The following is a 27396-nucleotide window of genomic DNA, read 5'->3' as shown; positions in this document are numbered from 1 at the left end:
GTTACTTATCACACAAAATAAAAATAATTAGGGAATTGGGAGAGACTGTTTAAGATAAAAGAAATATCAACATATTCCAATAAGGTTTACAATTTTTAGAGGTGTGTTGCAAAATGGGTTTGAGCATCATAGCAGCCATCACAAGGAAAGTTAATTACTCAATTCACATTGCCCATATGACTCAAAACACACACTCAACTCAGTTACCAAAAATATAATTTTTTCCTTTGAGTTATTTTAAAATTATATTTTGATGTAATATATGCCTTCACGAATATTATTCAGTAAATGAAAGCCAAATTTCATTGGTATATTTTGTATCATAATCCTTGATGTAGTAGCCTCAAGGCCAGGTGGATGAATTCTAAAAAGGACCAAAAGCAATTTTTTCCAGGTCTGAAGCTCTGGTAATTTAGTTTCACTAATTGAAAAAAATCACTTATTCAAAAGAAATGATTGCACAATAATTAGTGTTCCAAAAATATTATAATTAAGTTTGGGTAAGTGTTAGGCAGTAGAGACTTCGTGGCTATAATGTCTAACAGGAACCCACAATATCTGTAATATTATTCCTATGCCTTTAAGGAGGATGCCTTTGACATCATTTTATGAAAGTACTAGAACGGTTCAGGTCACATGACTGAGCAGGGAGCCATTTTAGTACCTCAAGTAGGTAGACCATGGAGTACCCCGAGGGACAGCTCTCCCAACTGTTGGAAAGTGATTCAATACCAACAACTTCAATATCAGAAGCTATAAGTTTCCAAGATCCCCAAATTGTTGTCGACTCTGGAACTGAAACTGCCGATAATTACAGCACACAAATTGCGAGTGACCAAGTCACCTCAACTCTTGTCGACCATGGCGCCCAAACTGATGCCTACATCGGCGCCCAAGGTGATGCCCAGGATGCTGCCAGACCTCCTCTGGAAAACTTAATGGAAAGGCAAGGTAAGTGCCTTTATGTCCCACCCCCGCCCCCAAAAATATTAAGGATATTTTTGGGAGTTTATTTGAACTGTGCGACCCCCTTGAGGAGAAATTGTTGTAACTTGTGTTCCTGTCCGAATATGTAAAATAATGACTCTGTGGAGGAGAGGGGGCGACTAATATGTTAGAGTAGTTTGGGCAGGATTCTAATTATTTAATGGGTTTGCGTGGTGGCATATTTGTCATCAGGTGAGCAGCAACCGAATGTGCCACCCCTTTTACAAATATCGCTGTGCACTAGTAAAAGCCCTGTGGCCACTCTGAAGGTTGCCCCGTACCAAGAGAATTTGTTCTGAAGCCTTGTTCTTCGAGATCCCAGAGCAGCCTGCGCCCCTTGAGCCTTTTCCCCCAACCCCACCCTCACCCGGGCACGCGACGATCTGGCCGCCACCTCGAGGCCACTGTTCTGTCAGCTCAAGCAGGCGGCCGCGGAGGCGTGGCGAGGTGGGGAGGGGCTGTGCACTCTGCTGCTACCTGTCGCTGCACAGTCCCCCCGCCGCCTGCCGTCGGATTCCATGGCTTGCTTTCCTGGAGCCCACTCACGCCCCCTTCGGAACCGCCAAGGCAGAGAGGGGGGTCTTCCCCCCGCGGCCTTTCGGGTGCCATTGCGAGTCAGAGGAGGAGCAGGTGAGTTGGCCAGGCGGAGGTTTCTGGGGCTGGTTAGAGCTGTGTGTCAGTGCACGCAAGGTGCTTCCCTCCCCTGCTAACCTGGACGGCGAGGCTCGAAGACTGGAACCTCAAAGTCTATGAGCTGGGCTCTTCCCTTGGAAGCTTTGTGTCCCTGGGATAAGGATGGAGGGTCATTGCCTCCAAACTGCAGCCAGCGGCTATGAACTTGAGAAAATGCAAATTTTGTCTGTTGCTGACTTAGGCTGCATGGAGCATGCTGTCTGGTGCCTTCCACCTAGCTGTAATTCTAATTCCAAATCTAATTTCACTGAAGCTAGATGGAGCTTGGGGGTGGTGAATGGTGGAGAGAGGTCCCATTAATTTAATTATGTATCAAAGAATGCTTGCCAGAAAAAAGTGGATGCCTTTTCTTAAATACGAAACAACCAGTTCATTGGTTAAATGCAGGTAACAAATTTAAAAACATATTAAAAACTCATTTCAACCATGTTTTCACACCTTCTCTGAAAGTTTCCCTTTTTACATTCTTTCTTTCACAAAATAAAGGCATTGAAATGAACAAAATGTCCTAGTCTTAGTTCTGCTGAGAACTCTAAAACTTATTACTGATCTGATAAAATCTTGCTTAGCAGCCAGTTCTTCAAATATCTGTATTTCTGCTCCCAATCTTAAGTGTTTATTACTTTTTGTTCTGTTATGCAATGTTCTCAGCCCCAATATTTTTAATTTAATTTGCTGTATTTTAATTACCCCCCCTTATTTTACATCGTGTGTGTATAACTGTATGAAGCGGGAATAAAAAAATGATTATCACAAATAAGCAATGTCTCTCTTTCCCTGCCCTTTTCTCGCTCTCATCCTGGCGTCTCTTGTGCTTTCTATGGCTTTTTGATAGTTTCCGAAGTCATACTAAAGGATTGAAATTATAACTGGTGAGTGATTTCACCATAATAGGGTCTCAGACTATGTGATTATTTTTTTTAAAAAAGGTTCCAGTGCTTTTAAGTGATATTCAAGTTCAAAACTCAGAGCCCAGTTAATGGTTTACAGAGTATTAGGAGCTGTACATTAATCTAACTTAAGGTATAAGATTTTATAACTTGATGTATAGTATAATGTTCTTAGAACCTAATAAAACTTTGTCAGGTTTCATATATGTACATTGCTTTCTTTCCACTTTTGAGAAAAGTTTCCTCAGAAGAAGTGCCCTAAAACCCAAAATGCAAGCTACTCAAAATCTACCCAAAATAGATGGAAAATAAGACGAAACATAAAGATTAATTTAGGATTAATTGATTACACTTTACAGAAGGTGTATTTTTTAAAAATATAAATGGGTCTGTCTTAGGATTCCTTTAAATAGCTTTTAGAGGTATTTCAAATAAGTGGTGGTTGTGAGGCTTATACAAAATAATAGACCTAACACACTCAATGTAGTGCCTACACATAGAATGCACGTAGTAAATACTAGCAATGAATAAATCAAATTGGATTTTACAGTCTTTCATATTACCTTTCAGGAATGTCTATTCAATGAAGTTAGGTGTACTCATATAGATAGCTTATCCATAAGAACTGGACTTTTTGAAAGGTAGCTCTGAGCTATTTATGCTGGCTCTAGAGTCATAAAAGCTGCCTGCTCTCCTATGGGCTTGTTTAGTTCTTACCAATCAATTATAGTGAATGAAATATTGAAAATTTAGGTCTTATTTCTTTCTAATAATCACAGAAAATTTCTGCCAGTAGTTTGGGGGTTGATTTCTGACTTTGGTTGGCACCCTCCCTGCAGAGGAATGTAGTTTGCTTCACTTACCCTTCACTTACCCCCTTTATTTACAATTGGTGAAATTGTAGTCCTTTATATGAGAGTCTAAAAATATCATTAAAAAGACTAAATCCCATGTTTTTAAATTTTATTTATTTATTTATTGTCTAAACTTTTTCTTAAAACATATTTTATTGATTTTTTACAGAGAAGAAGGAAGAGAGATAGAGAGTTAGAAATATCAATGAGAGAGAAACATCAATCAGCTGCCTCCTGCACACCTCCTACTGGGGATGTGCCCACAACCAAGGTACGTGCCTTTGACCGGAATTGAACCTGGGACCCTTCAGTCCGCAGGCTGACGCTCTAGCCACTGAGCCAAACCGATTTCGGCTATTGTCTAAACTTTTACATATGTCTCCTTTTCCCCCAATTGACACCCTCCCAGCCATTCCCACCCCCCCGGGCAAGCCCCCACCGCCCCAGTGTCTGTGTCCATAAATCATGTTTTATAATAGCTCTGACTTAATTTGTTATGCTATTTGGATTGATTTTTGAAAATCTTCAAGTAATGTAGAGAAGATAAAGAATTTTTAAAAATAATGAAGTTATTTCAAATAAGGTATTTCAGAACTGAACACACACAACATTCCAGTGAGGATTATGGGCCAGACCTTGTATAATTTAACCAGTACTACCAGAAGTGATTAGCAGAGGGAACAAGAAGAGTTTTTGGTGACTTTCTGTTGGTTTTGTTTTTGTTTTCAGGAACTCAAAAACCAGAGATGAATAAAAACCAGCATGAACCTCCTTACGAAATTGAGAACCAGTTTATATTGCGTCTGCCTCCGGTAAGAAACCTTTGTATCTCAGAGCAAATATCTTCAGTGCATAAGTATTAGCTCTGCTTGGATTCTGTACCATTTCTACTTAAGGTAGGCTATAAAAACTGAGAACATTTGTTTCCCAGGAATCATGTTCTATTAAGCAGTCCTATCCCAGTGTGTACTCTTTTAGCAGCATTTCTTTTGTCCTGTACATACCACCTATCGTGTGGGTTGATTTCCTGGCAAACAGCTGTGACAATGATGGATTCAGTATCAACAGCCTGCTCATTGGACAGCCAAGATAAGACTCTTCTGAAATCCTTTCTGTCACCTCAAAAGGGCTAGTGAGAAGGACCAGCACTATGTTCTTCAAACTGATCACCATGCAAGGCTGTTGAATCTCCTCTCAACATTGTGTTAGGTTCTTTTCCCCCACTGAGACCTATATACAAGTATTATTTAGTCTACAAGACTATATTAAGATGGGCTTCAGAAAGTTATTTCCCCCATTAGGGTTAATTAATGTACTCAGTAAACTGCAGCTAAACCTTTCTTTAGCAACTATAACTGAAGGGCAGCAGTGAGAGGCAGGAATATAGAACTAGGAGAAGGCATTGACTGTAGCTACTAAAAGTCAACAATGATATTAAAGTTCACCTCATCCTAAATTGACCTGCACAATGCATGGTGTCTAATGGTACATGGCATTGTTCCTAACATTTGGGAGGCTTAACGTGTGTGTGTGTTTTTTAAGAAAGACTGTCTCTGACATATCTGTTCTATTAGCTGCCAACTAGACAATCCTTCTAATTTGTCAATTTATCTCCTTTTTAGGAACATGCTGCTACTGTTAGGGAAATTATGAAATCCGGAAGTGTCTCCATAAAAGATAAACTAAAAATTGACTTGTCTTGTAAGTAGTTAATATCCATTCACCATACATTGAACAGTAACTTATTAAGAGATTGCTCTGTGCCAGGTGCTCTACTCCATCTAAGGATTTGAAAAGAATAGAAGCGTTCTCTGTCTTGATGGACTCTAGAGAGGCTTAAATCACTCCCATCTCTTCTTTTAAGAGGAAAGGAAGTAGATATTATGCAACTTGAGGTAATTATCAAAATGTGTATAAGAAAGAACTTGGGGGTCAACTGTGGGATTTTCATACTGCTGATTGTCTCCTACATACAAGCTTTGGGATTTCTGACTATAACAAATGAATGTACTGTTCTTTGTTTACAAAGGTGACACACCTTTCTCTCTTTTAAACAACATTTATTAGGTTTTATAAATATAGAGAAGCAGAACCTATGCCCTGAAAATCTGTGTGTATGTGCATTTAAACTGTGATTGTCACTTTGACTTTAATTCTAGCTGGATCACCTATTGCAAATCAAAAGCTGCAGAGGGTTTGTTTTTTAAAATTATAGAATGTCCTTTTGTCCAGCTAATTTTACATGACAATACATGGTATTTATTCAATAAAACTTTTATGTTAAAATGAAAATAAATACAGAGGAGTATATAAAGAAGGAAATATAAAATGGCCCATAAACCCACACTCTAGTAACTCTATTGACATTTTTAGAAAGGGCAATACAAGTTTATGGCTAGAAAATTCAAATAAAACAAAAAAGTTCAAAAGGAGGAGCAAAACTCTCTTTCACAGTGCCCCAAAGTCAGTGCCAAAGATAAGTAATATTAACCATTTATCCTTGTATTTCCTTACAGACAAAACTTTTATGCATAATATCATCATTTAAATAATCTCTGTTTTTAAAGTTAATTTACACAGAAAGGATCATGTCAAATATAGTTCTGCATCTTTTTTTTTCCCCACTTACCATTGGAAGATTACACTTGAATCCTCAAAAGTATCCATATTTGAGACAGCTGGGCAGGATTCAGAGTTGTCAGTATATGATGTATATGTATATCCTATATAATAAAAGGTTAATGTGCAAATAGACCGACCAGTGGAATGACCAGTCGCTATGATGTGCACTGACCACCAGGGGACAGACAATGCAGGAGCCGTCCCCTGGTGGTCAGTGCACTCCCACAGAGGGAGCGCCACTTAGCCAGAAGCCAGGCTCACGGCTGGGGAGCACAGTGATGGTGGCGGGAGCCTCTCCTGCCTCTGCGGCAGCGCTAAGGACCCCTCGGGGGGATGTCCACATGCCGGCTTAGGAGGGAGCGGGCCTAAGCCAGTAGGTGGACATCCCCCCTGAGGGGTCCTGTACTGCAAGAGGGCACAGGCCGGGCTGAGGGCCCCCCCCCCAGTGCACAAATGTTGTGCACCGGACCTGTAGTATATTAATAATATACATACTTTTTATTTTAAAAAGTTTTTAATCCTCACCTGAGGGTATGTTTATTGATTGTAGAGAGAGGAAGGGGAGGGGAGAGAAACATTGATGTAAGAGAGAAACATGAATCAGTTGCCTTCCATACTTGCCCAGACCTGGAATGAAATCGGCAACCTTTTGGTATATGGGACAATGTTCCAATCAACTGGGCCACCTGGCCAGGGCTACATATTTTTTTCAGTGTTTGATGATTATATAGAATTTTATATTTGTGAAGCTAACTAGAGGTTATAAATTGAGACTTAACTAGCAAGATTCTAGGATCAACCCTTCCTTCACCCAACCCTTTGAAAACACCCATGCATAATGACATGATTGAATGCTTCTTATGGTATCAAAATGAATGGGTTTGAATGAATGCCGTTTGCCTTTCAGGATGAGAATGAAACATTTACTACTTTAGCCACATTTGTTCACAACCATTACTAAGAAAATTCGATACTTTTGATCAAGTGACACAAACTGGGGGAAAATGTATTCCATTTAGTCTGCCTTCTTTCCTCTGGGGAGTTACTAAGTGCATGTATAATTCTAGCACTATGAGAAATAGTAGATTTCACTGAAAGACTAGTTTATCCCACACATTGTCTCAGTATTCAAACCCTAGGAAGTTTAAGAGTACATTGGGAAGATGTCAACTTTAATCTTTCCTGCTTCTCTTTAGCTGATGGACGTCATGCAACTGTTGAGGTGAAAGATGTCTCACTAACTGCTAAGGTGGTTGACTTGCCTTGCGTTATTGGAAGTCTGAAGACTCTCGACAAGAAAATGTTTTATAAAACAGCAGATATTTCCCAAGTATGGATGATTTTTCTTAATCTCCTAGCTCTCACATCCTTCCAGGAATCCCTTTCTACCTCCTTTTCTCTGTTTTTATTTATTGATTTGAGAGAGAAACACTAATTTGTTGTTCCACATATTTATGCATGCATCCATTGATTGATTCTTGTATGTGCACTGAACAAGGATTGAACCTACAACCTTGGCATATCGGGATGACACTCTACCCAACTGAGCCGCCCAGCCAGGGCCCTTTTCTATTTCTTTCAGTGCTCCTTTACACTTGGTGAATGGCTGCTTGTCATTTCTAATTCCCAGCTCACGTGCACAGAAATACAGTGTCATGTTCTGGTTTAGTTTTTTATTCATAACTTTTCACTATTTTATTTTATCCAAGTAGCTTTTAGAGCCCCCTGTTTGACATTTCTAGTGACTTTAATTATTTGAGATATATGAACATCTGGGATTTTCTTCTGAACTCTCTGATAAAATAGTATGCTTTTAACTGTTGAGATTTAAACAGGTTCTTATTATCTCTTCTCTTGATTTTTTGTTTTCTTTCTAAATCAAAATGCTAGAATATATCTGTTTTAAACATATTCCTTCTACAGTGTTAAACACTCAAGATAAAAAACCCCATTCAGAGTCCACATGCCAAGACACAGAGAGAATGAATCTGAATGTATGTAATACTTGGTTTTCTCGAAATGCCAAGTAACATTGTCCTTACTTCTATGCTCTAGGACTTCTGGTGGTAAGAATGATCATGATTCATTACTAACCCAAGATTTGTGTCCATAGTCAACGTCTTTATTTTTGTTAAATGCAGATGCTTGTGTGCACTGCTGATGGTGGTCTCCACTCTTCTCCGGAAGAACCTGTTACCTCTACTGATCTTAAAGTAATCAAGAAAAAGGAAAAGGGGAGACGGAAAAAATATGTCTGGAAGCATGGCAGTAAGTCACCAGCCCTTTTGCTCAGTATGGCTGACTACATTTATCTGTTGAATCCTAATTACTTGTGAACCAGAGACCCATTTTACCACACTTGGGTGTTTGGTTTATTAGGCATCCAGACATTCTTTAAGGAATGAGTCATGTCATGAACCAGTAGTTTATAACATGACATTTCTCCTTATAAAATTCAGATAGATGTGTGACTACCACCAATACTATATACGTTTCACTATGTTAAATTTATTTTAGTTACTCCACCACTTAAGAATGTCAGAAAGAAAAGGTTCCGCAAAACAACAAAAAAGGTTAGTTTCATGCTATTTCTGTGCCTACTGGGTGGATTGGAAGAGGATTATGAGGTGGGAGAAGGGAAAGAGAGACAGTTCATTGGGGATTAATTTGTTCATTCATTTATATGTTCAATAAACATTTATTGAGTGTGAGCTAAATGCCAGGCACTGTGTGCTAGCAGTTGGAAATATATAGTGAACAAAAAACCCAACCTGATCCTTGAGGTTATAGGCTAGTCCTTTAGGGATCTGGTTGTATCTTGAATTTGAAACTTCTGCTAATACTTTTAGTTTTCAATTACAAGATTTAGTTTTAAAGTGAACCCATGCAGAACCTGAGAATTGTGGTTATATTCCTAACCTTACCTCAGATTTTTAAAACCACGGCAAGCTACCGGAGTATTGTAGTTTGGCTTTATTTTTTTAAAACTTTTTTTATTTTTAAATAATTGTAGAGTTGCCTGCAGTTGTTAGAAAAAAGGGAGTTACCATGTACCCTTTACCCAGTTTTCCCCATTGTAACTTTTTGCAAAATTATAGTACAATATCACAAAGAGGAAATTGACATTATTACAATTCACCAATCTTATTTAGATTTCTCCAGTTTTACTTCTACTCCTCTGTGTGTGTGTGTTTAGTTGTCTGCAGTTTTATCCTATATGTATGTTCATGTCTCCACCTACACAGTCAAGATCATAAAGAGTTCTGACACCACAAGAATCCCTCATCTAGCCGTTTTATAGTCACACTCACCTCCCACCTACCCTACACCCCTAGTCTCTAACCCCTGGCAATCACTAACATGTTCTATAATTTTGTCATTTTTGGAATGTTATATAAATGGAAACTTACAATATATAACATTTAAGATTGGCATTTTTCCACTTAGCATAGTTTTTATTTTATTTTATAAATCTTTATTGTTCAGATTATTAGTTGTTTCTCCTTTTTTCCCCCCATAGCTCCCCTCCACCCGGTTCCCACCACTCCCTCTGCCCTTACCTCCCCGCCCCCACTGTCCTCATCCATAGGTATACGATTTTTGTCCAGTCTCTTCCAGTACCCCCACACAGACACCCCTTTCCCCCTGAGAATTATAAATCCACTCCCATTCTATGCCCCTGATTCTATTATATTCACCAGATTATTCTGTTCCTCAGATTTTTAATTCACTTGAGTTTTAGATTCACTTATTGATAGATATGTATTTGTTGTTCATACTTTTTATCTTTTTAAAAATTTTTCCCCATTTTTTTATTAAGGTATTATATGTGTACATATCTTACCATTGCCCCCCAACCCCACTCCCATACATGCCCTCATCCCCCAGAGTTTTGTGTCCTTTGGTTATGCTTATATGCATGCATACAAGTCCTTCGGTTGATCTCTTATCTCCCCCACCTCTCCCTAACCTTCCCACTGTAATTTGACAGTCTGTTTGATGCTTTACTGCCTCTGTAGCTATCTTTTTGTTCAACAGTTTTTAATTTTCTTTATTATCCATAAATGAGTGAGATCATGTGGTGTTTTTCTTTCATTGACTGGCTTATTTCACTTAGCATAATGTTCTCCAATTTTATCCAGGTTGCTGCAAATGGTAAGAATTCCTTATTTTTTATGGCAGCATAGTATTCCATTGTGTAGATGTACCATAGTTTTCTGATCCAGTCATCTGCTGATGGGCACCTAGGCTGTTTCCAAATCTTAGCTATTGTAAATTGTGCTGCTATGAACATAGGGGTGCATATATCCATTCTTATTGCTATTCCAAGTTTCTTAGGACATATTCCTAGGAGTGGGATTACTGGGTCAAATGGGAGTTCCATTTTCAGTTTTTCGAGGAAACTGCATACTGTTCTCCACAGTGGCTGCACCAGTCTACATTCCCACCAGCAGTGCACGAGGGTTCCTTTTTCTCCACATCCTCGCCAGCACTTGTCATTTGTTGATGATACATAATTTTTATCTTTACTTTTTTCTTCTTTTTCCTCTTTTTAGAGAATTCCTTTCAGCATTTCATATAATACTGTTTGGTGGTGATGAACTCCTTTAGCTTTTTCTTATCTTTGAAGCTCTTTATCTGACCTTCAATTCTGAATGATAACTTTGCTGGGTAGAGTAATCTTGGTTGTAGGTTCTTGCTATTCATCACTTTGAATATTTCTTGCCACTCCCGTCTGGCCTGCATAGTTTCTGTTGAGAAATCAGCTGATAATCATATGGGTGCTCCCTTGTAGGTAACTAACTGTTTTTCTCTTGCTGTTTGTAAGATTCTCTCTTTGTCTTTTGCCCTTGGCATTTTAATTATGATGTGTCTTGGTGTGGTCCTCTTTCGATTCCTTTTGTTTGGGGTTCTGTGTGCTTCCTGGACTTGTAAGTCTATTTCTTTCACCAGGTGGGGGAAGTTTTCGGTCATTATTTCTTCAAATAGGTTTTCAGTGTCTTGCTCTCTCTCTTCTTCTGTCACCCCCATAATTCTGATGTTGGTACGCTTGAAGTTGTCCCAGAGGCTTCTTACACTATCTTCAACTTTCTGGATTCTCTTCTCTTCTTGCTTCTCTGGAGGAGTGTCCTTTGCCTCTTTGTATTCCAAATCTTTGACTTGATTCTTGCGATCCTCTAGTCTGCTGTTGGGTCTCTGTATAATATTTTTTATTTCAGTCAGTGTATGTTTAATTTCTCATTGGTCCTTTTTCATATCCTCAAGGGTCTCACTCATATCCTCGAGGGTCTCATTAAATTTATCGGCCTTTTCTAGGAAATTCTTGAAAAACCTTATAACCGTGGTTTTGAACTCTATGTCCAGTCATTTGTTCTCTTCCATTTATTTCGTTTGTGATCTGTTTCCTTGTCTCCTCATTTTCACTGTTTCCCTGAGTTGGTAGGGTAGCTTTGTGTGTTAGGTGTCCTATGTGGTTCAATGGGTCAGCCTCCCAGTTACCTGAGGTGGACACTCTTGGTGCACCCCTTTGTGGACTGTGTGTACAGCCTTGTTGTAGTTAAATCTTGATTATTGTTGGTGTCACTGGGAGGACTTGACCTCCAGGCCAATTGGCTGTGAGGACCCACTGTGTCTATAACGGAAGAATTGCTGTGCTGGAGACACGTTTATGGGGCAGGACTTGTTCCAGTAGGGCTTTGGTGCTCACTGAGTCTGTTTCTTGAATGTGTCCCTTATGAGAGTGGTTGAAATCTGGTGTTGTCTCACACAGACCACTAGATACACTAGTTTCTAGATCTCCAATGGGGTGCAGGTCAGCTACTGTCTGAGGCCACCCAGCAGGAGCTACAGCAAGAACTACAGTTTTCTCCTCTTTGCTTTGGATTTGGTGGTTTTGGAGCAGTCTGACTGGAGCTGCAGTTTATCTGGTTAAGCTGCCACAGGGCAGGGCGTTTATATGCAAAAGCAGCTGTGTGGAGCCTGGGCGGGTTTGTAGAATGTGTGGGGCGGGGTCTCAGGGTGGGGCGGGGTCTCAGGGCATCACTAGGCTAGGGCGTTGCAAACAGCGATGGCTGCCAGCCAGCCTTCTCTGCCCTTCCCCGTTTCCAAGTCCCCGCGTCCCGCGCTCCAGTGCAGTAAACACTGATTGCTGGGCGCACCTCTGCAAAAAAGTCACCCTCACTTTCTGACCCGATGGCCGACAGTCCAGCTTCTCCCTGTAGGCATCTGGGTCCCCCACGTGTCCCCAGAGACTGGATTTCAGAGTGATTGGGAGCTTATCTCCCTTCGGGTTGAAAAAAAGCCACACGCCCAGTCTCCCGCCACCAGCCCAATTCGCGTGCCTCCATACCTCAGCTTTTCAGCGTTTGTGCTCCTTTCTCTTTCCTTCTAGTTGTAAAACTTCCACTCAGCCAGCTTTCCCATGGTTCTGGGTGATAGACGTTTTGTCTTTTAGTTGTAGTTTTGAAATTATTGTGCAAGGCAGCAGTTTAGTTGTTTACCTTTGCTGCCATCTTGGTTTCTCTACACTTAGCATAGTTTACTTAATATCTGTGCAAGTTGTTGCATGTATCAGTATTTCATTCCCTTTTATTGCTGAGTAATTTCATGGTATGAATGTACCACAGTTTGTTTAACTGTTCACCCATTGAAGAACATCTGCGTTGTTTCTAGTTTTTTATTATTATAAATAAAGCTGTGAGCAGGTTTTTGTGTGAACATGAGTATCCGTTACTTTGGGATCAATGACCAGGAGTGCAATTGTTGGGTCATATGGTAGTTGCATGTTTAATTGTATAAGAAACTGCCAGACTGTTTTTTAGAGTGGCTGTACCATTTTACATTCCCACCAGCAATGTATGTGTGAACTACCTTCTCTATATCCTCACCAGCTTTAGGGGGTGTCACTATTTTTTATTTTAGCAATTCTGACAGATGTGTAGTGATCTCCTTGTAGTATTAATTTGCATTTCCCTGATAACTAATGATGTTGAACATCTTCTTGTTTGCGTATTTGCCATCTGTTTAACTCACTTCAGTCAAATGTCTGTTCATGCCTTTCACTCATTTTCTAAATTGATTTTTTTAAGTTGTTGAGTTTTGAGTTATGATCTAAATATTAGGGTTTTTTGGTCAGATATCTGGTTTGTAATATTTTCCCCCAGTTTTCTTTATGAGGTCCAATTTATTGATTTTTTTCTCATTAAGGGTCTTGCTTTTTGTGTCAAGCCAAAAAACTCTTTGTCCAGTCCAGATTTTCAAGATTTTTTCTATATCTTTTTTCTAAAAATTTTAGATTTTACATTTAATTCTACAATTTGTTTTGGAGTTAATTTTTGTAAAAGGTATAAGGTTTAGTTCAAGGTTATTATTATTATTATCATTATTTTTTTAAATCTTTATTGTTCAGATTATTACAGGAGTTCCTCTCCCCCCCCCCCCCGATACTTCCCTTCCAGCTGATTCCCCACCCCACCCATGCCCTCACCCCACACCACTGTCTTTATCCATAGGTATAAGACCTTTGTCCAATCTCTTCTCACACCCTTCAGACCCCCTTCCCCCTGAGAGTTGTCAGTCCACTCCCTTTCTATGTCCCTGATTCCATTATATTCACCAGTCCATTCTGTTCTTCAGACTTTTTATTCACTTGTTTTTTAGATTTACTCTTTGGTAGGTATGTATTTGATGTCTTTTTGTTGTTCATAATTTTTATCTTTACCCCCTTCCTCTTCTTCCTCTTCTTAAAGAATACCCTTCAGCATTTCATGTAATCCTGGTTTGGTGGTGATGAACTCCTTTAGATTTTTCTTATCTGTGAAGCTCTTTATCCAACCTTCAATTCTGAATGATAGCTTTGCTGGGTAGAGTAATCTTGGTTGTAGGTTCTTGCCATTCATCACTTTGAATATTTCTTGCCACTCCCTTCTGGCCTGCATAGTTTCTGTTGAGAAGTCAGCTGACAGTCGTATGGGTACTCCCTTGTAGGTAACTGTTTTTCTCTTGCTGCTTTCAAGAGTCTCTCTTTGGCCGAAACCGGTTTGGCTCAGTGGATAGAGCGTCGGCCTGCAGACTGAAGGGTCCCAGGTTCGATTCCGGTCAAGGGCATGTACATTGGTTGTGGGCACATCCCCGGTGGGGGGTGTGCAGGAGGCAGCTGGTCGATGTTTCTCTCTCATCGATGTTTCTAGCTCTCTATCCCTTCTCCCTTCCTCTCTGTTAAAAATCAATTAAAAAAAAGAGTCTCTCTTTGTCTTTTGCCCTTGGCATTTTGATTATGATGTGTCTTGGTATGGTCCTCTTTGGATTCCTCTTGTTTGGGGTTCTGTGCACTTCCTGAACCTGTAAGTCTATTTCTTTCACCAGGTGGGGAAAGTTTTCTGTCATTATTTCTTCTAATAGGTTTTCAATATTCTGCTCTCCTTCTTCTTCTGGCATCCCAAAAATTCGGATGTTGGTACGCTTAAAGTTGTCCCAGAGGCTCCTTACATTATCTTCATATTTTTGGATCTTTTTTTCTTTTTGGTTGGGTGTTTTTGGTTTCCTCATATTTTTTGTTTTCTCTGGTTCGGTGTTTTTTGTTTCCTCATATTTCAGATCTTTGGTTTGTTTCTTGGGGTACGTTGATCTACAGTTGAGTTTCTGTATATTCTTTATTTCAGACAGTGTATGCTTAATTTCTGACTGGTCTTTTTCCATTATTTTGACATTCTCATTGAGGTCCTTGAAGTCCTCATCAAGTTTCTCCACAGTTTTTAGAAGATTCTTGAGTAACCTTATAAATGTGGATTTGAACTCTATATCGTCCCGTAGTTTGCTTTCCTCCATTTCTGTCATTTGTGACCTGTTTCTGTGCCTCTGCATTTTGGCTGCTTCCCTGTGTTGACGGAGCGGCTTTGTGTTGTAGGTGACCTATAGGGCCAGTAGCTCAGCCTCCCCAATTACCTGAGGTGTATGGTCTTGGTGCACCCCTTTATGAGCTGAGTGCAAAGTCTTGGTGTAGTTAAGCCTTGGTTGCTGTTAGTACCCTGGGAGGAATTGTCCTCCAGGCCAATTGGCTGTGGGGACCCGCTGTGTTTATAACTGCTGCACTGGAGACACACTTCTGGTGCAGTTTCAATGGGGCTTTGGTGCTCTCTGAGTCCGCCTCCTGGCTGTGTCACTTATGGATGTGAGGAGTTGAGGTCTGTGTCTCACACTGACCACTAGGTTCACTGGCTTCTGGATCTCCAATGGGGTGCAGGTCAGCTACTGTCTGAGGCCACCCTGTAAGAGCTACAGGGGAATTCCAGTCTTCTCCTCCCTGCTTGGGATTTGGAGATTTTTGAGCTGCCTGAACTGGTTGCTAGGTTAGGCGGCACTCCATTCATATGCAAAAGCCACTGCTTGGAGCTTGGATGAGTTTGTAGGTTGTGCGGGGCGGGGTCTCAGGGCTTCACTAGGCTATGGCATGGCAAACCGCAATGGCTGGGAGCCAGCCTTCCCGCGTCTCTGACTGTGATCCTGCATCTCGCGCCCCAGCGCTGCAAACAACCACTCCTCCGCACAGCTCTGCAAGCAAGCCACCCTCACTTTCCGACCCGATGGCAAACAGTCCAGAGACAGAGAGGCATCGAGGATGCTTCTCCCCATAGGAGTCTGGGTCCCGCGCATTTCCCCTTCGGTTTGAAGAAAGCAACTCCCGTTGCCATCTGGGATTCACCTCTAGCCCGTATCTCACGCGTGCGCGCCCCGGTACCTCAGTTTTTCAGCGTTTGTGTCCTGAACACTCCTCTCTGTTTCTGTCTAGTTGTGGAGCCTCCTTTCAGCCAGCCCTCCCGTGGCTCTGGGTGATAGAGGCTCTGTCCTTTAGTTGTAGCGCTGAAATTGTTGTGCATGGCCGCAGATTAGGTGCTCACCTACGCCGCCATTTTGGGTTCTCCCCAAGGTTATTATTATTATTATTATTTGCCTTTACATGTCCAATTGCTCCAGCACCATTTGTTAAAAAGCCTATCCTTCCTCTATTGTATTTCTTTTATACCATTGTCAAAAATTGGTTGGGTATATTTGTGTGAGTCTTTTTCTGGGCTCCTTGTTCTGGTCCATTAATCAATGTGTTAATCCTTCGATTGATATCATATGTAGCTATATAATGTCATGAAATCAAGATGACTGTTCTCACTTTATTTTTCTTTGTCAAGATTGTTTTAACCTTTTAGACAGCCTGTACCTTTCCATATAAATTTTAGAATAATCCCAGCCACTGTGGCTCAGTTGGTTGAGTGTCATCCCATGCACCAAAGGTTACTGGTTCAATTCCCAAGGTTTTGGGCTGGATCCCAGTGGGGGGTGTGCAGGAGGAAGCCAATTAATGTTTCTCTTTCATTAATCTCTCTCTCTCTCTCTCTCTCTCTCTCTCTCTCTCTCTCTCTCTTTCTCTCCCCTTCCTTCTTGTCTCTCTAAAATCAATTTAAAAACATATTTTAAAAAGATTACATATTAAATTTTAGAATACGTTTATCTATGTCTATAGAAAAATCTTGTTGGAATTTTGATAAGGAATTGCATCAAACTTATAGATTAATCTGAGGAGACTTTACATCTTTACTAGTCTTTCAACCTATGAACATAGTTGCCTTTTATATTGTCAGTCTATAGCATTCATTGAATGCCTACTAAATGTAAACCTAAGTTGAGAATAGTTTTAGAACTCTTTAAGCCTTAGTGAAGTATGACAATCGTACTATAACTTCATTGTTTATTATGTTATATTTTATAGCTGGTTGATTTCAAACAAGTCAATGAAGTCAGCTTTACTGAGGTGGAGCAGTCATAACCTTATTGTTTGCCCTTAGTATGTTTTATTTCATAGCTTATTAATTTCAAACTGATAAAAGAAATCATAAAAGTCACTTTCAAGCCTTTCTTCTCACCACTAATCGTCACTCCCACACATACACTGAATTTATTCACTGAAAAATGAATTTCATTGATTAATGTCTGATAACTCCTAGAGGAAAAGATATAGTTTGGCCAGTGACCCCTTGTATTCTAATCTGCCTTTTTACTCTGATATTTATTTAAAAAGCCATTTCTTAGAAGTCAGGGTTCACTTTTTACCAGCAGTTTTTTGCAATTGCTATCCCCCCTCAAAGTTCTAATTTCTATCTGTGGCATAATGAATCAGTTGCTGTGGAGATGATTATCTAAAACTGGTTTAAGGGAGAACATGTAGCTAAGACCCATCTTTTAATAGGAAAATATCTAAATAATAAAGATTTGGGGAAGTGGAATCTGGGAATTTGGATCTTAAACTAAATTACTTCTAAATAACAAATAAGGAATTATAGTTCTTTGCCAGTGTGGGTCAGGGCAAGTAATTAAAAATTGAGGCCTAAGGGTTGCACCTCTGAGACAGGTCTTTAACATAGAGTTGCAGGTTAAAAAGATTAAATGTCTCAAGAAATTTGGGAAAAAGAATAAGCTTAACATGCACAAATCTAGAACCTGGTCAAAATTCCTTCATAGTCCTAACTTGTTTGGCTCAGTGGGTAGAGTGTCAGCCTGCGTACTGAAGGGTCCCGGTTTTGATTCCAGTCAAGGGCACATGCAGGTGTACAGGAGGCAGCCGATCAATGATTCTCTCTCGTCATTGATATTTCTATCTCTCCCTCTACCTTCCTCTCTAGAATCAATAAAAATATATTTATAAGAAGATTCCTTCATGAATAGCATTACTTAAAGTATAAATTTGGATAGATATCTTAAAGAGGGTTAATTATTTAAATTTGTATATAGGAAAAGGGCTTTCCTGGAAAACACAGGGTGTTAAATGACATTACTAATATTCCTCCCACCCCCCACTTTGGTCCAGTGCACTGACTCTCCCGATTCAGAAAAGGAAGTGAAAAGATTGCTGTGCTCTGATGCTGAAGCTTTCAATGTCCGTATCCTTTTATATTAAATGAAGGGCCCAGTGCATGAATTCGTGCACCTTGAAAGGAACTGTGGGCCAGGAGGCTGCGGTGGGCACAGGTGTGGGTCTCGGTCCATACTCTGAGCCCCCACCTGGCTCCTCCCACTGTGGCCCCCGGTCCCTTGTCTGCCGGCAGCCCCGCTCCTGCTGCTGCCACTCCCATGCGCTGAGGGCGCCGGCCCCACTCGCACATGCTGCTGGAGCAAAGCTATTGGATTTGGCACCAGCAGCAGTGCGAGCAGGGCTGACGCTGTCAGTAGGTACAAGCGGCAGCTACTGCCCCTATCTCCCCTCAAGGAGCAGTGGGAAGTGGAGAAGCCCTCAGGGGTGATCAGGGCTGGTGGTTGCCACTTGCACCCGCTGATGGCGCCGAGTGATAGGGACTGGTGCTGGCAGTGGACGGAGGCTCCGGTGCTGGCAGCAAGTGCGAGTGGGGCCGGAGTCAGCAGCAGGTGTAAACGCCCAGCAGGACCATAGTGGGCGGGAGCAAAGAATTTTCAGTAACCACCAGAGGCTTGCCCCGATGACAGCGACTGGTGCCCTGCCTTGGTCTGGCACTCCTACTCACCTGCTACACCATTCCACCATGGCTGATGCCTGCCATGTTCCACACTCTGCTGCCTGCTGCTGATGCCTGCCATTTTCTGCACGTGCCCCCTGGTGGTCAGCACACATCATAGTGACCGGTTGTTCATTGTTCTGTCGTTCGGTCTATTTGCATATTAGGGTTTTATATAGATAGATAGATATGTTCTGTGTAGTCTGTTCCATTCCATATGTACTTGCTGACAAGCCCTCACTTCTGGCACTTATGTGATGATTTTGATGTGTGGAACTTAAGATTTTTGGAAATGTTACTTTCTAGCTAGGAACAGTGAATTCATAAAATAAAAATTTATTTACTTGTGTAATTCAATATAATGCACTTCTCCATACTAGGAATCTAGATAGAAAGGCCTAAAGTTGGATTAAAATAAATAGCACTTTCAGCAGAGAGCCTTTTCTCTTTAAATGGCGTCTTCTCCTTTCTTTCTGCTTTTTTCCTTGACTGTCCCTTTCAGGATGGGAAGTAATTGCTGAAGGTGAAGCCAAGGAAATTGAAAGTCAAGGCTCCATTCCAAGCTTTGAGGTGTCCCCAGGAACAAGTGGTTATAAGCAGGGTGATAGATCACCAGGTATTTTAAAAAAGGCAAAAAAAAGGAGCTGCAGAGAGGGTAGGTATTGACGCTATGCAAGAATATTTTCGATAGACTTACAGGCCAATTACAGGCCCTTCTTTCTGCTTATTGGTCACTCAGTACTTTGTGGGTTTTTTATTGCAGTTCTAATTTCTTATCAATCTATGGTATTATAAATTTCTATGGGACCTTAGATTCTCTAAATATCTTGATCATTTAATACATTAATGAATGCTACATTGTTTTATATTTCCTGTCCTTGTTTTCTGAAGGGATTAATCTTCCTACAAGAAAATTTACTTATAAAATTCATTGGTTAGCCCAGCTGGCGTGGCTCTGTCTTGAGCATTGACCTATGAACCAGGAGGTCATGGTTTGATTCCTGGTTAGGCTATATGCCTGGTTTCAGGCTTGATCCCCAGTAGGGGGTGTGCAAGAGGCAGCCAATCAATGAGTCTCTTTCATCATTGATGTTTCTATCTCTCTCCCTGCCTCCTTTCCTCTCTGAAATCAATAAAAATATTGTTAAAAAATTCATTGGTTGCCCAGAAAATTTGAGGGGAAGGAGTACAATGGTAGCTGGAATGGGAGTCACTTGAAAAGTTTCAGTTAGTTTCACCTTCTTGCTTAAAACCAATAGAATATCATATGCTTCGGAAGATACTCAGTGATTCTAGCAATAGCAGTGATGATGATGAGGAAAAGGATGAGGACCAGGATGAGGACGAGGAGGAGGAGGAGGAAGAGGAGGAGGAAGAGGAGGAGGACGATGATGATGATGATGATGATGATGATGAAGAATTTTACTATGATGATGAGAATGAAGAGGCGGAACAGTATTATGAAGAGAATCTGCAAAGGGAGCTACAGGCAAAGTTAATTGAATTTGGCCAGTGTAAGACAAAGGAAGGAATCAGTTCAATAGGTAAGTTAGAAGAAAAAACAAAAGGGTGAGACAGAATGGGTGGCAGTGCCTAAGATTGACTCTAAACATACATTAGTTGCAAGGCTAAGTTTGAAAAGTTATTGCTCAGATGCATAGTGGACTTTTAGTTTATTTGGATTTCAGTCCATTAGTTTAGGCTATGTTTAGATACATAAAGTTTCTGTCTATCTCTGTTAGTCATGGAAATACGGAAGCATATTCATTACATGGAGAAAAAGCTCCAAGAGGTTCAGTGTAGAGCACAAAGACAAAAGGATCTCATCAAGAAAGTGGAAAACCTGACACTCAAGGTAAATTCTTGTTGGCTGGTATAAAGATATCTTGGTATCTTACTTTTAAAATCCCATCTTGTGTTTCCACTCATGTCCTCTCTGAGCAGCATTCTTGTTCACTCATGAAGCTAAACAACCTCTTAGAACCCCCTAATAATAGATAGCTCTACTTCCTTTTATCTGAGTAATTTTGATAATCTCATATAAGCATTTTTTTTGGAAGGGACCAGGAGACTTGAGATAATAATTTCCAATATTGAGCATTTCCTATGTGAAAGGCACAGAAAGAGCTTAGCATTTTACATGTATCATCTCATTTCATCCTTACATCCCTGAAATATAGGTACTGTTACTATTCCCATTTTATAGATAAGGAATTCAAATTCAAAGTGCTTAAATAACTTTCTAAGGACCACAGAAAGCAGTAGGACATAGGATGAACCCTGTTGTTTGTACTAAAATGTTTTCATTGCAGTGAAAGAGAATTAACTAAATTTGTTTTTAAATTTTATTATGCATCCTTGAATAAGTATCAATATCTTGATTTATTTTTATTAATACACATTTCAACTAAAAGAAAATGTATGTTTATGCCATGTTTGCTTTCCTTTTTATAGTGAGGGAAATTCTGAAGCATCTGGAGAACTATATTGAATGACCAAGCGAGATAATAGATGTGAACACACTTTGAAAGATACAAATATGTGGTATTGTTGTTGCATGCAGTACTAGTTAAGAATAGTAATATTCTGCCCTAGTACAGGGAAATGGAGGCATTCATTAACACCAAATTCCAAGCCAGCTTTTTAAAAATAGTTCACCACAATCAAAGGATTTGTGCTAACTAGAAAAATGTAACATGAGGCATGTCAAACCTTTATTTCAGGACAAGAAAAAAAATGCTATGTAGGGTATATAAAATCAAATTGATGGTCTTGTAGTTAGGAGGTGCAGTTTTTATACTCTAAATCTTTTAAAAAGAGTGCTCTTTTGTTATGACTGACAGTTTTCTTACTTATAAAATTATTTGCCAAACTGTTTGCCTCTCTTGGTTCTTCTTTTTCTTCTTCTTTGTTTTGTTTGTTTGTTTGTTTGTTGTTTGTTTTTTTGAGACTCAGCATGCATTATTTATACAATTTGTTTTTCAGAATCATTTACGTTCTGTGCTGGAGCAGCTTGAGTTACAGGAAAAACAAAAAAATGAGCAGGTAAGAAATGTGTTTTCAAATCAATCAGAAAATATTTGATACAAATAATACCCCCACCCCACCTTCAATCTCATTTCTGACTGTTATTTTTTGTTGTTGTTAATACTCATGGAGGATAATTTTTCCATTGATTTTCTAGAGAGTGGGAGGGAGGGAGGGGGAGAGAGAGAGAGAAAGAGAGAGAGAGGAGAGAGAAACATCGATGTGAGAGAGACACATCGATTGGTTGCCTCATGCATGCACCCTGGGGATGGAATCTGCAACTCGGGTATGTGCCTTTGACTAGGAATCAAATCCAAAACCCTTCCTTGGGAGGGCCAACGCTCTAATCACTGAACCACACTGGCCAGGACTCTTTTCTTATTTTTCATCCTCACCTGAGAGTATGCCTTCATTGATTTTAGAGAGAGAAGAAGGGAGGGAGGGTGGAGGAGGAGGAGGAGGAGGAGGAGGAGGAGGAGGAGGAGAAGAAGAAGAAGAAGAAGAAGAAGAAGAAGAAGAAGAGAGAGAAACATCCATGTGAGAGAGAAACATTGGCTGCCTCCCTTACATGCCCCATCTGGGGATTGAACCCGAACTCGGTATGTGTCCTGACCAGAATGAACCCATGATCCTTTGGTGCATGGAACGACGCTCTAACCAACTGAGGCACACCAGCCAGGGCTTGGCTGTTCTTTATAGGAACAGTAGTGGTCAAATCTTCTAAATGTAGGTAGCAGGTTGGAATAAGGTTTTTGTGAAAATTCACTCATTCAGCAGATATTAAGTGAAATGTTCTGGATGTACACACAGTGTTTTTAAAATTTTATTCTTCAATTACAGTTTACATTCAATATTATTTTGTATTAGTTTCAGGTGTACATCATAGTGGTTAGACAATTAAATAATTTACTAAGTGTTCCCCTTGATATTTCCAGTACCCATATGGCACCATACATAGTTATTAGAATATTACTGACTACATTCCCTATGCTTTACTTTACATCCCCATGGGTATTTTGTAACTACCAATCTGTACTTCCTAATCCCTTCACCTTGAATAAGATATATACAATACTTGTCCTCATGGAGCTAACAGTGTAGCAGGGAAGGTTGACAGTAAACAAATTATACAAACTTAAAGGTGCAAATCATGCCCTAGCTAGTTTGGCTCAGTGGATATAGCACCAGGCTGAGGACTGAAGGGTCCCAGGTTCAATTCTGGTTATGGGTATGTACCTCAGTTGTAGGCTCGATCCCTGGCCCTGGGTCAGGGCTCATGCTGGAAGCAACCAATCAATGTACCTCTCTCACATTGATGTCTCTCTCTCTGTGATAAAGGACAATATCATCTCCCCATCCCTTCCCCATCACTCTCTCTTAAAAAAATCAATGGAAAAAATATCCTTGGGTGAGGATTAACAAAACAAAACAAACAACGAAAAAAGAAGAGGGTGCAAATTGTGAAGAAGTGCTGTGAAGGAAAAAAAAGTCAATGGTGCTCTTTGAATAAAGAGAGTCCTGGTTTAATTGGGGTGTGTGTGTGTAATGATCAGCCTTTCTGAGGAAGTTATATTTAGGTTGAGATCTGATGGGTAAGTCCAGGCTAAGAGGGGATGAAGAGTTTCTTGGGTGGAACATATGCCAGGTCCTATATTTGGAAAGAACTTAGCCTCTTTGAGGACCTCTGGAGTATTCAAAACAAGGAAGAGAGTGACAACATAAGGTTGGAGAAATAGGCTGATGCCATATTGTCTGGTCCCTTGCAGGCCATGATAATGAGGATGGATTTTAGTCCTAAGTGCAATTAGAAGCCCTTGAAGAGTTTTAAGCAGGAGACTAACATTTAATTTAAAAGATCACTCTGATTCTTATATGGAGAATGTATTATAGGAGGGCAGGACTAGAAGAAGGAGGCCAGTAAAAGGCTGTGTGGTAGTATAATAAGATGATGGTAACTGGACTAAGGTGTTGGCAATGGAGATGGAAAGAAAAAAATATATATATAAAATTTAACTGCCATATAAATGTTTTATAACAGCTTTATTGAGATATAATTCATATACCATACAATTCACCCATTTATTTTATTTATTTTTACCATCACTTTTTTTTAATGGAACTCAAAACGAATACTTATAGGAGTCAGATAAAAAGTACTGCTGCTTAGAGGCTTCAAGAAATTGGCATCATGTATAAATACACACTACAGATACACAGATCCTCCTGTATATAACTCAGTGCTTGATAAGGCCCTTTACCACATAATGTCCTTTGCCCTGCAAACTATATAGAGGAAAATTTTAACTGCATAAATAAATTTAAGTATCTGACTATATTGTAGGACAAAAATGGAGTAAAATTAAACATTATCATTCTCTTGACTGTAAGAGTATACCATCACTTTCTTATTTGGCAGCAGTAGAAATACATCCATGTTATTTTTTTAATTCACCAATTTAAATTGTACAATTCGATGGCTTTTAGTACATTCACAGAATTGTGCAACCATCACCACAATCAATCTTAGAACATTTTCATTATCCTCAAAAGAAACCTGTATCCATTAGCATTCACTTCTCATTTCTTCTGAATCACGCCTACGCTCCACCTCTAAGCAACCACTAATCTACTTCCTACTAGTCTACTTTGCCTATTCTGGCTATTTCATATAAGAAGAAACATATATATTCTTTTATGTCTCATTTATTTCATTTAGCATAATGTTTTGAAGGTTAATCCATGCTGCAGCATGTATCAGTACTTTATTTTATTTTATGGCTGAATAATATTCTATTGTATGGATATACTGTACCACATTTTGTTTATCCATTTATCTATCAATGGACATTTGGGTTGTTTCCACATATTAGCTATCACTAATAATGGTGCTATGAACATTCATATATGGGTGAATACTTTTTAAAAGGTAGAATTGATGGGACTAGGCCAATTACTGGGTGTTGAAGGAGAAGAAGTATTAAGGATGCATGCCAGATATCTAACTTGAATGACTATTATTTAAAGCCATAAGAGAGTGAGCAGAGTAGAAATATCAGGGCAGTGTGTGATAAGTGAGGGTCAAGTAGCTATATAGAAAATATATGCTGACTCCAGCCCTATACTTTTGAGGGTCACAATTTTAAAGAGATTGGAGGTCATATTATGAGAATAGGCTTAACATGAGACTCTTAAGGTAGAGATGATGCTGTTCCCCATCCCCATCCAACAAGACCAGGGGAATTCTTATGTTCTGTATCTTCCCTTCCCCTCAGCAAATCACTTATCCAAGTACTGCTTATAAACAATCATATGAATGGTTAATGCCAAGATTGCTTTAGCACCCCCTAAACATCTTTGTTTTCATCAATGTAAGTAGTTAGTATTGGGGAGTGCTATTTTCAACATAGAAAGATAGCTGTAAACTTTATTCACCCAGAGCCCTTTATGTTAATTCATTTATTTAATGTAGATTTATTGGGTGCCTATTTAAGCTAGATTCTGCAGAGAACTACAAAATGATTACAACACAGTCTCTGCCTTCAGTGGGGGAGTAATCATGAGAAGGATAGGAATTTAAAGGACTGAGAGCTCACTTTTGTCCACTGAGATTAGGGAAGACTTTATGGAGAGGTGGTGTTGGACTGGGGCCTTAAAATGTGGGTAGGATTTTAATAAGGAGATAGAGAAAGGAGGGCATTCTGTATAGAAAGTAGCATGCACAAAATGGCTCAGGGGTATTAATGCCAGGCTAAAGAGTTTAGATTTTTGATGTAGGTCATAATGAGCCACCAAAGCTTTATTTTTTAACCTGGGGAGTAGTAATTCAGGAGGATTTCTCTGCCAGTAATATAGGGGAGAAATTAGAGTGAGGAAAGACTAGAGGAAGATGTAAGAGATAGAAGGAATCAGAACTCAACAATTGATTAGACTTAAAGGACAAAAAGGGGAAGAAAGAGGAGTTCAAAGCCTGGATAACCAGAAAATGGTGTGCCACTAACACAAATGAAGACAACAGAAAGATATTATTGGGGGTGGAGGATGGAGAAGATGATTAGTTGAGTTGGAAGCACTCTAAAATGGTAGAGTGGACAGTGGCTCATGCATAGAAATGACCACTGAAGCTGTGGGGATAGATGAGTTAGCCAGGTTGACTGCTCAACAAGATGTCTGAACCTATGGGGAAAGCTACATTTAGGAGGTGGTGGGGGAAGAAAGAGCCCACAAGAGAAAATTGGACCAGTCAGTGGTTGTAATCACGGTCAGCATCTGAGTGAAAAAAGCCTCTAAGTTACTGCAGATGGCAATTATAGTAGTTTCAGTAGATGGTATGCAGCATAGGATCATTTTGCAATGCTCCATTCTTTTCATTTCACAGAATGAAAAGCCACATTGGTATGTAGTGAACTAAATTGAATAATATTCAAAAACCATCTTTGTCCCACAGACAGTATATTTCTGAGTGTTATTAGTCACTTTGCCATTTCAAGTAAAAAAATAAAATAAATCCTACATCACAAAAGGTTCAGGACTTCTGACTTAGAACGAATTAGGATAAGTAGAACATCACAAGCTCCTGATTGGTCAGGACTCTGAACCAGTTTTCAAGTGTCTCTTAATGTGGCAAGAAGCAGCAGCTAAGACCCAGTATAAGACCTACTGTGTTCAATGAGTCAAGAGGCTCTCCCAACTGCCTTACCTTCTGACTCTTTGAATATGGCTACATTAATCCCATCTCCATTACTCCTACACTGAGCTATGACCTCTGTATACTCTTCCCAGAAGTACAAATTCTTAACAGCAAGAATATTTAATTTTTCAGTACATTCCATTTTAAAGCTTCCTTTTATAAGTTTGTTAAAATAAAGGACAATATCATGGCTGCAGCATTGTGTACGTATTCTTTTTGTTTGTTTGTTAATCCTCAATGCAGGATTTTTTTTTAATTTTTAGAGTGGGTAAAAAGGAGGATGGGAGGAAGGGAGGGAAGGAGAGAGGGAAGGAAGAAACATCGATGTGAGAGTGACACAATTGGTTGCCTCCTGCACGCACACCGGGATCCAACCTGCAACCTAGGTACATGCCCTTGAAACCCAGGTACGTGCTCTTGACTTGGAATCAAACCTGCAACCCTTCGGTGCCCAGGTCAACACCCTAACCACTGAGAAACACCAACCAGAGTTCTGTATGCATTCTTTTTTGTTTGTTTGTTTATTAATCTTCACTTGAGTTACAGTAAATTTTTCCATGGATTTTTTGAAGAGTGGAAGAGATAGGGAAAGACAGAGAGAAATATCAATGTGAGAGAAACACATCGATTGGTTGCCTCCTGCATGCACCCCGACCAGGGCCCAGGCTGGGAGGAGCCTGCAACCAAGGTATGTGCCCTTGACGGAATCAAACCTGGGACCTTTTGGTCTGCAGGCCAACGCTCTATCCACTGAGCGAACCCGGCTAGGGTTGTAGGCATTCTTGACTGTGGCATTGTTCTTTGAAATATCACAAGATTAACATACCATATAAATGTCAAATTACAGTTATTTTTTTTGGTTTATATAAGTAAATTCTAGATCAAGTAGTGGAACTTGATGAAATTTTCATGTTTTCCTGTCTCTCCCTACAGATAATTTCCCTACAGGAAAAACTGAAATTTTTTCTGGAGAAGTGAGGAGAGTCTTCAGCCTTACACATCCAGATTGAAGACTGCATGAAACTGCATGTTTCTGTTTGTTTCATTGCTTTATGTTGAATCATTTGTATTTGTTTCTCTGAGCTGTTTTTTTTTGCTAACTATATTTGAAATTTCTAGTA

At 39.8% G+C, this 27396-nt stretch overlaps 1 protein-coding gene across 1 annotated transcript; it reads left to right on the top strand.

Moving 5' to 3' along the window:
* Positions 1–4170: 4170 nt before the first annotated feature.
* TAF7L (TATA-box binding protein associated factor 7 like) lies at positions 4171–27253 on the top strand (the record flags this gene model as incomplete). Its single annotated transcript, XM_079764558.1, is given in 14 exon segments — positions 4171–4236; positions 5047–5125; positions 7243–7376; positions 8188–8314; positions 8564–8619; positions 16806–16847; positions 17825–17875; positions 17877–17973; positions 19064–19177; positions 19821–19939; positions 20000–20105; positions 20304–20416; positions 21547–21606; positions 27209–27253. Coding segments are annotated over 14 exon segments (1209 nt in total).
* Between the last annotated feature and the right edge of the window lie 143 nt (positions 27254–27396).

Source organism: Cnephaeus nilssonii (genome assembly GCF_951640355.1).
Source record: "Cnephaeus nilssonii genome assembly, chromosome: X".
NCBI lineage: Eukaryota > Metazoa > Chordata > Mammalia > Chiroptera > Vespertilionidae > Cnephaeus > Cnephaeus nilssonii.
Note: the sequence above shows the minus strand (reverse complement) of the source record. Positions and strands in the feature narration are given on the sequence as shown.